We start from the raw sequence: 12,367 nt of genomic DNA, 5'->3' as shown, positions 1-12,367 counted from the left end.
GACTTCAGATACAGCATTAGGGGACCACTAAGGTCTATATAAAAGAGACTTCAGATACAGTATTAGGGGACCACTAAGGTCTATATAAGAGACTTCAGATACAGTATTAGGGGACCACTAAGATCTATATAAAAGAGACTTCAGATACAGTATTAGGGGACCACTAAGGCCTATATAAAAGAGACTTCAGATACAGCATTAGGGGACCACTAAGGCCTATATAAAAGAGACTTCAGATACAGTATTAGGGGACCACTAAGGCCTATATAAAAGAGACTTCAGATACAGTATTAGGGGACCACTAAGGTCTATATAAAAGAGACTTCAGATACAGTATTAGGGGACCACTAAGGTCTATATAAAAGAGACTTCAGATACAGTATTAGGGGACCACTAAGATCTATATAAAAGAGACTTCAGATACAGTATTAGGGGACCACTAAGGCCTATATAAAAGAGACTTCAGATACAGTATTAGGGGACCACTAAGGCCTATATAAAAGAGACTTCAGATACAGTATTAGGGGACCACTAAGGCCTATATAAAAGAGACTTCAGATACAGTATTAGGGGACCACTAAGGTCTATATAAAAGAGACTTCAGATACAGTATTAGGGGACCATTAAGGCCTATATAAAAGCATACATGTCATGGGACCTTTAAAATATCTTGCTATAACATAAAAAAGCTCTCATTTAAACTCTTTTTTTTCACGATATTTCAGACTGAGCAATCCTCTGTTGGTCCCAGTGGCAGCAATATGCTGCTGTACTTAACTACCAGATGGACTGACTGTGTAAGGAAATGGGAAACAGACGCAGATATTGATATCTCAGCTCGAGGTCTCCTCACTTACCCGCTTGTTCCAGAGCTTTCCAAACTGCTTTCTCAAAAGGTGAAGAAGGAACGGTCACGCTTAGCCTCCAACATGGCCCTGATGGAGGAAACAGCCGAAACATTTGGAAAAGACAATGTATAAAAGAAAAGATTCACAATGCCAGGACTTAATGCACATGTGCAGTTACCAATATGGCTTGAACTTTTATTGCACAAAGATTACAGTTCTTTATGTTTCCTTACAAACATTTGAAAGCTTTGTAAACAGTGAAGCAGCGTCTCCCCAGTGTGTTCAGTATCTCCTGCTAACACCGCTTTGAGTGCCCGCTGTCCCATTTCCTCAACAAGTCTCAGCAATTAAGTGTGTGTGCACAAGAGCCAACCAGTGACTGACTATATGAAGCAGAAAGAAGCTCAGAGATGTGACTGGATGGTAGTGGAAGGGCGGGTACACGCTGTGAGTCGAGCTGTTCGACATTCAATAACCTGCATCAGGCTGCTGGCTACATAAAGGGCCTACTATTGAAAGCTGGTGACATTTTGACTGCGATGATTATATTGTGTTTGTGGCTGCTCCGTAAAAAATACCAAAGCAACCCTTTTTGTCTGCCCACCGGTCTTGTTCAGTTATATTTTACCACAAGTGACAAACACTCAAACATTTACATTTTTAAAAATAGTTTGGCTTTGGATGCAAAGGAGGAAAATACACTTCATTTTGCTTGTTCATTCACGATACACACATACACACCCACACACACACACACACAAAGCACTCCTGTCTTCTCCGCGGGTTGACGGTCTTGGTTCCCTGCACCGGGATCGGCCTTTTCTTGAAGTTCTCTGGACTCTGTGTGAGCAAGACAAGGAAATATCTTGAATCTTGGTGAGAGGCAGCAGAAGGAGTCTCGCTACACAGGACGACGGAGAGTGGAGTTCCGTCCCGGGGCTCCCCCCCCCCCCCTTTAGCAGAGCAGTGCAGAGGTTCAACCAACGTCACGAGGTACACAAACATCCCGCTCCCCACTTGACGTACTTTCTGGGTGTGTGCGCAGCGCTACGAAGAATTCTCATCAGACAGAAAACAAAACAAAGAAATGGCACATTGCTTGTTGGTGTTCTCTACTCTGTGGATATGATAACTAAGATTCCTTTTTGTTGTTTTCTTTTCTTAAGGTTGCTATCAGGCAGATAAAAGAGAAACCCAAAATCTTTTTTTTTTTCTTCCAAGAGATGAGCCAGTTTTTGGACACAGAGAAGGTGGAGTTGATGTGTGGGGGGCCGTTCCTATGGAGTCTGCGCCATGCCACGACTAGTCTTCATCTTATCCAGTCTTTTCGATAGGTGGCTGTTGTTTGACTCGAGTTCATCGACCTTGTCCAGTGCTGAGCGCAACTATGGAGTCAAATGGAAAGAGAGAGAATATATTGCAATTAAAACAGAGGCGGTTCCATGGGCTAGCTTGTAAGCAGCGCGGTGTGAGGAAAATGGCACTTCTACCTCTCTCTGTAGTTTGCGTTTCTCTGCCTTCAGCTCGTCCTCCACTTTCTCTGCGTTCTCCGCTGCAGACTTGTAGCGCGTCACCTGACCCTCAAGTCTGGTCACCTGGAAACCAAAAACATATAAAACTTCTTAGGTGAGAATATTCATGTTTTAAAAAAAGGTATGCTATGAATTCTGAATTCTTCTCCGCTTACATTTTGTTCCAAAGCGGTGACCTCTTGCTCGGCCTTCACAAGTTTGAACTTAAAGTCACTTATTTGCCTGTTTGCATCTCCTGGAAAGATTTAGCAAAAGCAAACATTCTTGAGTTGTCGGAGACACGGAAATAGCAAACTGCAACTACTGGTCAGTTTTCATGCACGTTTACATACTCTGCAGTTCTATAATGTTTGGATCATTGCCGTTTTCAAGTATTTCACCATCTGGGCCTGAACTGTTCTCTGTGCCGTTCTTCTGTGTCTTCTGATCCAGCTGGGACTTTAGCTTCTTTACCTGGAATTGGAGCCATAACACATAAGACATCAGCTGAGGAACTGCACGCTCCGCTACAACTTTTAATGCACGCCTTCGTCTCCATGAGGAACGTATGACAGCTCACATTCACAGTTGAGAATTTTTGGTTACACTTTACTTTAAGGTGTCTACATAAGAGTGACGTGACACTGTCATGAACGTTTACTGAAAGTATATAACATGATGTCATGATAGAATCTATTGCAATTGTCTTTTAAAAAAAGGGAAAAGGAATTATTCTACGTTTTTCTTATTGTTAACAAATCCAATGAAAATACCATCTCGATACTTTCGGGGTCCCCGACCCTGCCTGTGAACAACCCCAAGCACATTGGTTCCTCCTGAAGAAATTCATATTTATAAAAACAGTGCACAAATATATAGTTTCTTTAAAAAAAAGGCTAAGTCATTTCCTTAAGCAGTTGGTCACTGTAGTTTTTAGCAAACGTTGCTCAAACAGGAATAAACTATAATTTTTGTTATAAATGCATTTGTTGGGGACTATCTTCAGCTGTGGATTAATACACATTTGGTGTTGTAGTGAGTATTTCCAGCAGCAGGACGGTGTGTGTGGGATTGAGTCTAAATAAACTACAGTGTGTGTGTTTTCATGGTGATGAAGGACCATGTCAGCCAGTACTACAGTGTGACTCACTGATGTGTTTAAGTTGTTGTTGGGACAACAATGGAGCGCTATGGCACAGAGGAAGAAGAGATGCACAGAAAATACTTAGTAGTTAGTAAGATCAATTCATTGTTGGTTTTGGGTCTTTTCATGGGATTTGTTGACAATAAGAACATGTACTGCTGTTTCTCTTGAACTCCTTTAAAAGACATTTGCAACTTTCAGACTTAACACCTGTAGGCACCTCCATTTTGTACTAGTAATGGGACAAACCCATCATCACAACAGCCTGCCATGACTGTAATATACTGTAGTCTGTCATTAGTAAGTAACAATTCTCCTTTGACTTGCTATTTTGCTTCCAATTTAAATGTTCCTGAAAAAAAAGTTTCTGAGGAATCTCTGCAAGATAAAAACACATGTTTGAGAAGACATTTGACCTGGGTCTTGGTCACATATTCATTCAAATGGAACGGCATGCATCACAAAGCCATAATACAACGCAATTACAGGCAACAAATCATAATTGCTACTGTCCATCTTCAAAATAATAACAAGTTAACATACCAGGGGTGGGAGGAGCCAAGGAGATGGTGGGAGAGGGGCTGGGTCGGGGTGGGAGGTTGATGCATGCAACAGAGCAGGCATCCATGGGGGAGTGATGGAGCGAGTGTGAGGGGAAATGTTAGCATGCACACAGTGCTGTGGAGAAGAGGGTCAATGCAAGAGCACACAGCCGGCTGGGCTACATCCACACAATAAGGTATAATAAGATATCTGTAAATGTGCGGAGTGAAAATAATGGTAGTAAAACCTGACACATAGATTTTCATTATGTCATTTAAGGAGATTCCCTAAAAAACGCATTTCGATCAACATTTTAAATTGGTAACAGCAGGGTATTTATTGGCATTTCAGTGTGGACACACACCACATTCATCTTTTCCATTAGGTGCAACAAAATGCAAACATACATTTATCATACATTTCATTCTTATAGATGGAAATGGCTTTGTTTAAGTCAAACGACAGCTGTATTAATCCCAGATAATAGAACAGGGTCTCCAAACATTTTTCATTTTAACCATCAACATTACAGCTTGAACATGTAACAACCTTTTGCTGGTCTTAGGCCTTGTCCACATGTACACCGGTATTTTTTTTTAAGCATAGCCTTTTCTATTTGTTTTGGCCTTTCGTCCACACGCATACTGCATTTTAGGTCACTGAAAACAGAGCTTTTGAAAAACTCCTCCAATGTCAGTGTGTATCGTTATCTTCTTTCTGTGGTGTCACAAATGAGGCAACATTTCGCGCAATGGCAGACATAATAGCCAAAATAGTCCTGTTCTTACCTTGCTAACAGGACTTTTTACATGCTTACACATAAATGTACAGTTACTATTCCACTATATTGAGAAACAGAGGTGTTGGTGCAGCCTTACAGTAATAGCTTTTTTGAAGCCTCCGATTGGCTGACATGGCTTTAGGGTTAGGGTCATATTGCCGCCTGTTGGTTTGGCATGCTCTTAAAAGCACTTCAACTGCATTTTCATTTGGACAGAAATCTTTTTTTTTTTTCTTTTAAAGTGCTTGTGTGGACGGGATACCTGTATTCATGTGGACTGGGCCTTAATGAGAATTACCAATTAACATCTGTTTTTTATTTTGAACCTATGAAATTAATCAATGAGATCCTGGAATTGTAGCATGAGAAAATGTGTGATACAGGTGCAGAGCAATATTACCCATGAGACATAACAAGCAGCATGATCAATGTGCATCAATAACAAAATAATGTTACCTGATATAGCAAGTACAGTATTTTCCAATAGAAAGAAAGAAAAAAAAAAAAAATACCAAGCAGTTTACATCCTCATCTCTCCACAAACTATTTTTTACACATATGACCTCAATGAAAATTAATGTTTGGACCTTAGACTGTTGGATGGATTTAATTAAAATAATATACAAACTTACACCAATATTCATTTGGGAAAGAATCAAAGTGCTGTGAGGTTCTGCACATATTTATTTGACCACTTTGTAAACTAAGCTAAGTAAAAACTAGTAGAGAGCAGATCTAATAATATATATCTATACTATATACCATCTATAAGCTAAGACATCTTGCACTCCTCCTTGCCCTTGCCTTTACCTTTCTTGCTGATTTTCTTCACATCTTTCCCTGTCTGCTGTGGCTCTTTGTTGCTGGCCACTTGTTCTACATGCTTTGGTAATTCCAAATTTTCACCCTGCAACTCATGCTTAATGGCATCTAACCCTTCCTCTATGGGTAGAGACATCGCCTGGTTAATGTCCTCTGCAACCACACCCAACTCTCCAACATCCAAAACCTTTCCTTCCTCTATAATGTGCCTGGGCTCATCTGCTACATCTGCTTCTTCCCCAGGCATGGGTTTCTGCTTTTCACACACATTTTCCACATGTTCCCCCTTTTCAGACGTGTTGTCCTCATGAGCCAAAGAGTTTTGGTTGTCTCGAGGCATAGTATCTGGTTCATGTACCTTGTTGCCGCCATCAACTGTACACGTCTCGTCATTTCTTTCAACTGGCTCTTCTTGTGATTTTTCATTGGACTCCGTTTTACTTTGGACTGAAATTCCATTGCTGCTTTCATCAGACATGACTTCAACTCCCTCCTCAACTTCTTCCTGTTCCGGATTTTTAGAGAGACTTGTCGCTACAGCCGCCTCGACATCCATGTCATCAAAATCAAAAGACAGGCCTTCGTCATCTTCACCGTTGTCTTCATCGCTCCCCTGCAGGGTGGGTTGAGATGAATCATTATCCTCAGACTTGTCTTTGCTGGGTTCAGGCAGTCGCTGTGTCTCACTCTGCTCATCATTTTGACTGTTTTCATGTTCAGGATCTTCCGCAACAGCTTCAGTACTGTGGTTCTGCTCGGGAGAGGACCCAATTTCAGTAGCTTCTTTTCGAGAGGCTAGTGTATTTAACATGTCAATGGTATTGATCTCTTCTGACTCAGAGGCCACTTCAACATTTGAGTCATCAACCTGACCCTCACACTGTAATGTCTGGCTTTCTACATCATCCAATAGTTCGGCCTGCGCTACAGTCTGCAGCGGACTCTTGACAGTGTCAAATGCTTCAGTTTTTTTTGTTGAAGATGCACTGTCACAACTGTCACTTTTTTCGTCATGTGAGCTGTCTGGCTTGATTAAACCTTCAGCTTCCCTCAAGCCTTCATTTAGCTCCTCCTTTTCTGTTCGGTCTGCTTTTAGCGCTGAAGAAATGACACTGGGCGAAAAGGATTCTTGTTCATTCTCTGTTCCTGACTCATCGTCGTCTTTGGCTGTCTCAGTTGTCTCCTTGGGACCTCCCTCAGAAACCTTGATGGGAGTGCCATCGCTGCCTGAGTTCACGGCTGCAGACAGGTCTGAGCCAGACAAGCTTATGAGAGCGTCGGTGAAGCCATCAGTAGAAGACAGGGACACAGACATGTTCTCCTTACTCTCAGCAATGCTGGTGGATTCAGAGTCCTCAGCAGCAAAGTCACCATTGCTTGAAACATTACCGCTTGTTTCAAAGGTGTTTTCGGGGTTATTAGTTGAGCATTCAGATTTCATCTCGTCAATAGGTCCAACTTTATCCTCTGCACTATTAATATTTTCTAATTCAGTAAGGATGACATCGTCATTAGTTGAGATGTTTGTTTCACTTTTAGAGTTATCTTTACTGAAAGCGCACTCTTTGTCAAGATCATCAGAGCTCTCTGCACCTTTGGAGTTGTCAATAAGATCAGTACTGAGGTCCATCTCTGGAACAGGAGTTGTTATAGACCCCACTTCATCTACTTTCTCTAATTCTAAAGTTTGTTTCTTGTCTTGCTCATCCTTTCTGAGATCTGCTGTGGTTTCCTTGAGAGTTTCAACGTGAGAAAAGGTTTCAATGGGTGCCACTGCCTCCACTGTTTCAGCTTCCAGACCTGGTTCCTTGTTCTGTTCATCTGTAACATCATCCATTCTTGATTCTTTGAGAGTTTCATTGGGCGAAAAGGTTTCAGTAGTCGCCACAGCTTCAGCTTCTCCTACGTTCTCAGTTCCCAAAGTTTGTTCCTTGCCGTGCCCATCTGTAACATCATCCATTCTTGATTCTTTGAGAGTTTCATTGGGAGAAAAGGTTTCAGTGGGTTTCACTGCTTTTACTCCATCTACCTCCTCAGTTTCTTGCATGTGCTGCTCATTCTTCACTTGATCCACCCCTGATCCCCTAAGGGTTTCAGTAACAGAACCATCAACTTTAGGTTCTGCCGTTGGCCCTTTCTCTCTTGTAGCCGATTCAATGTCTATTTCGGTTTTGTCACTTTCTTTATCGGTTACATCTTTTTGTTGGTTCGTATCCTCATGAGTTCCTCCTTTCTTTTTGCTTTTCCTCTTCCTTTTCTTCTTTTTCCCTGAAGCAGCAGCGCACTGAGGCTGAGTTTTACTTGATATTTCCCCTGCCTCGTCGTTCTCTGCATCTTCTGCATTATCAGGTTTTGGTTGAGGTTCGGTGTTTTCCACAGCTCGGACGCACTGATCCGGTAAACTTTCCGTCATAACGATTATTTGCTGAGGACATGGCTCTGTATTTCTCAAATGACTTTCCTCAACATCTTCCTGTTTGTTTTCTCCCTCTTCAAAAAGGTTGTTAGATGACTCTCTAATGTCATCGCTCTTGGTGTCAACACTACTGCTTTTGGTTTCTGTCTCCCCTAAATCTCCCCCTGCAGGCCTTTCTTTCTCTGGAACATTTTTCTCAGAACTTGTTACAATCCCTTGAAGCCCAGGGCTGCAAATGATTATATCTTTGGCCTCTGTGATTGATCGGTCATTAATGTCAACATTTGAGTTCTTGCTGAGGCCACGTTCTTCAACAGTGTCTTCTTCTGTGGCATTTTTCTTGTCTTCTTCTAAGCACGTCTGTTCTTCTGTTGGCTGTTCTTCGCTAGATGTTTCCAGGGTGGAAACACCAGCAACATTACAGAGATTATCAGTGCTCAAGCAATTCTCTTTGGCTTCTTCAAACATTTCTTGATGCCGCTCTGGATCCACCTCTTCCTCTCTGCTACTTCTCAACTGAGTCTCCTCTGTGTTGCCTGAGAGATCATGGAGAATATACGTGATAGAGGGACAGAAAATGTTGACTTAAGATATGATTTTCAAAATGTTATCTTCATGAGGAAGTGCATCAGCAGAAGTCAAGGTAAGGCAAAACACCTGATTGATTCAGTGGCCAGGAAGAAAAGCACAGAGCCAAGATGACCAAGAGAAGCACAGAAGATCAAGAGGAAGGAAGGCACGAGGAACACCGAAATTAAATTATTGATCCCCAGAACATCAATGCGACAACAAAAGAAGTCTAAAGCCGGCAGCTTAAAGGCAGGCCCGGTTCTACGAGGGTTGCCAAAGCATGCATTGCACATTCAGTGTAATATTTTGCATCATATATCATATAATAACAAATAATAATACAAATAAAATAGTTAACAAATAAGCTCACAGACTGCAACACTACTGTTCATATTACGGCACAATGTTCAGTAAGTGTGAATCAACCTAGCCAGATTTTCTTTGTTAATAATACATTGAGTGATACAGTTCACCTTGTTCCAGGTTAGGCTTGTAAAGCTAAGGTTTATGGTTATCCTAACCTAACTTTGGCCAAGAAAAAGCAAAGACTGAGTTAACTTGATACCACTAGCTTGTTATGTTTGCTTCTAAGTTTCATAGTGTGTTCACCTGCTCATGTCTTCTCAAGTGTCAGACTGGTGGTTGCTTATACACATTCACATGTATGCTAAAAATGTCTGTCAACAAAAGCAAAGTAGTAGCCTATAAGTAATGCTATTAAAAGCCAGAAGGAATGCTTGTAGGCTATAATGTGGTCTAATAAAGAAGTAGTCATAGTGAGTGAAAATGTGATCTGAGATCGACATTGCAAAATGTGTTATGTATCTGGCATTGTTCATTAGCTGTGTGATATCGTTCAAGCTGAATTGACTCAAAGCAGATTTTAACTATTTTTTTGTGAGAGAAAGGACACTGGATATATGCTGGAATGTAATTGTAAGAAATATGTTGTTAAGGAACCATTGCAAATAAATAATAAACGGTTACTGAAAAGGAAGAACAAGAAAAAACACGCTATATTCTCTTACTATTGTTTCCAACTTTCTCCTACCGTTCCAGCATGATCTATTCATATGGGACAACGCTCGTAGGGCTGGGTACCGAACGTCGATACTTTTATGGTATCGAAAAAAATATTCCAATCCTATGAGTATCGAAAAATTCTTTATCTTTCGGTGCCAAATTTCGGTTCCAAAAGCGTCTTAGCGTGTAAGCGCAAGCTTATTTGTCCTTTCTGCATATTGACACAGAGCGGAGCTCCGACCGACACACACACGGAGAGGTGTGGACGGAGTAAACTGTCTGCAGTTATGTTGAAGTCACACAGAGTCACGGTTGGTTTCAAGTGTGGTTACAGTTTTTTAAAACTTCACGCAGACAGCGTTTGCTGCGATATGATATTAATGGCGAGCCGAAAGCGGTCGCGGTGCTGTTGACGTTCCACTTCCTCTTACAAGCAGCCACAACGGTGGTTTCTCTGCCCTGATGACTGACTGACAGGCTGAGCTTGCAAGGCAAGGCACTTTTATTAATGTTACTATGAGTGAGCAGTTTTACCAGATTTTTTTAATTTTGATAACTGTTTTGATTCACAATTAAGGTGGAATTAAAGCTTTGTGTTTAATGTATTTTTGTTGATGTTGAAATGGATTTTAAAACATATGGTATCGAAAAAAGTATCGTTAGGAATCGGTATCGAAACTGAGGTATCGAAATTGGCACCGGATCGAAAGATTCTGAACGATACCCAGCCCTAAACGCTTGGGACCCATAACACCTACACTGGTTTTCATTGCTGTTGCCGGCAGGCAGTGTAGCTACTGGTGAACCCCAACTAATTTCAGATGCACACTAAAGCAAGTCATTTTGTTCTGGAACCGGGCTTGCTCATAAGGTACACATTACAGTGCAACGAGTGCATGCACAAAGAACTCTCAAATGCCTCGTACCATCAACCCTGTAGAGACCTGGTAGCATTCACACACCTACACAACCTGCATTAACAAAGTTAGTGATTCAGAACGTATATGCATTAGCTGAAATGATGGAAAAAGGTGCAATAGAAACAAATTAAAAGCCAAAACATTTGTAATGACGACAAAGCGAGGTGTTGCTGAGATTGTAAGTGGAACCTTAGTTCTTATAGGAAAGCAAGAGGGCGGATAGATGTTGCTTAAAGGATAAGGCAGGCATTTCACTATATTTTTCTGGTTGTCAACAAATTCCATAAAAAGATTAAAAATAACTAAATAAAGCTTTAGTCTGTCGCTCACTACTTTCCTAACCTGTGAATAGCGCAAGCCCATTGGTTACTTCTACGGGCATACATGTTTAAAAATTGGTCACAAATACTTTTTTTTTTTTTTTTAAAAAGCTCAGTAATTTCCTAAAACAGCTGATCACTGTAGCCAAGTCACTGATTTTTTTTAAACAAAACTCAAACAGTACCAAGTTGTGCATTTCTTGGGGACTATTTTCAGCTGCAAATTAATTAAAATAAGCATTTGGTGCTCTATGGAGTATATCAGTGGCTCACTGATTTCTAATAGCTTTAAATAGTTATTGGGCAACAATAGACTTTTAAGGCAGAGAGGAATACGATGGATCAGGCTGATACACAATACTTGTTGGCAGGATCAAGTCATAGGAATTTGTTAACAATAAAAATAGTTGACAAAACAAGGTCCATTTAGTAGTAACACAATCTTCCTCAGCACATAGAGTTTGTCCACAGGTTGGTATTGTAGATGTTCAAATCTTCATAGTTTTGAGCACTTTGAAAAAGGACTTTTCGTCAATGTTACTTAAAAGTTAAGATTGAAAGCTCCAGCACAGCTAACAAGTTTTGAACTTGCGGTGAGATTTTGTCATTATCCGCTTCCACGCTCAAGAATGAACTCTCAGTCTCAAGAAAAATATAGAATATTACCAGACTTATCCTTTCAGGTATTTGCAAATCAGAGGTTAATACCACTTCACATTCCAGGAGTACAAAACTGGGAGCGGAAGAATTCATTCCAAAATTAGCATTAAGCATTTGAAAATTCAGATATCAATTGTGAAAAAAAATAATTACTTGTATATATGTAATCTCATTACTCAGTTTTTGTAGATGCTCTTTCTGTTCTATTACTACTCAAAACATTTTGGAATGATGGTCTTCTGACAGTTTTATGCTAAGCCATGCAAAGAGAACTTTTTATTTTACCGAGCATGCTGTTCCCCTCCGCTGGGGAAGCCTGTGAATCCTGAGCCGGTTGGGAAGCAGCGTCTGCACTGGGGGACCCGTCCACTTCTGCCTCACCAACCTCTCCATTGATGTTTAGATCAGGTCCCAATACTATTCCATGTTTCTAGAAAAATAAAAAGTCAAACATTAGCTCCATAGATTACACACTTTGAAAATAAGTTCCAACCAAGTTCCAACACACACACACTCTCTCATTTATTTTATTTTAATTAATTAATTAAATTTATTTATTTATTTATTTATATTTATATTTATATATATATATATTTTTTTTTTTTTTTTTTCCCAAACGGTCATTTTTAAATCCAACAACACGTACACAAAGAATACATTTGCACTGGTTATTACTCTCTACCTTCAATAAACCAGGATCCGATTACTTTTTAAGCTTTAATTACTGCGACAACAATATTCAAAACTTTATTTTCACACTTTAGAGTTTTACATTTGCTACTCACAACTTGACACATCAGGCTGAAATA

The 12,367-nt window shown here is 40.4% G+C and overlaps 1 protein-coding gene across 24 annotated transcripts in view; it reads right to left on the bottom strand.

Moving 5' to 3' along the window:
• Nucleotides 1–1,005: 1,005 nt before the first annotated feature.
• The window catches only part of lrrfip1a (leucine rich repeat (in FLII) interacting protein 1a), a 58,060-nt gene continuing 46,698 nt past the window's right edge, over nt 1,006–12,367 (bottom strand). For 23 of the 24 annotated variants that reach the window (XM_039817616.1, XM_039817615.1, XM_039817628.1 and 20 more), the window contains 2 exons: nt 11,844–11,988; nt 4,358–8,601 (listed from right to left, as the gene is read on the bottom strand). In XM_039817616.1, coding sequence (XP_039673550.1) covers nt 5,600–8,601; nt 11,844–11,988 — 3,147 coding nt within the window. In that variant the 3' untranslated portion in view covers nt 4,358–5,599. Of the gene's footprint in view, nt 2,234–2,338; nt 2,444–2,535; nt 2,616–2,712; nt 2,834–4,357; nt 8,602–11,843; nt 11,989–12,367 lie in introns of those variants that run through there. The other variant, XM_039817639.1, reaches the window with a different exon arrangement.

Source organism: Perca fluviatilis, chromosome 12, assembly GCF_010015445.1.
Source record: "Perca fluviatilis chromosome 12, GENO_Pfluv_1.0, whole genome shotgun sequence".
In the NCBI taxonomy this organism is placed as follows: Eukaryota; Metazoa; Chordata; class Actinopteri; order Perciformes; family Percidae; genus Perca; species Perca fluviatilis.
The sequence above is the reverse complement of the archived record's forward strand: the minus strand, read 5'-3'. Positions and strand labels throughout refer to the sequence as shown.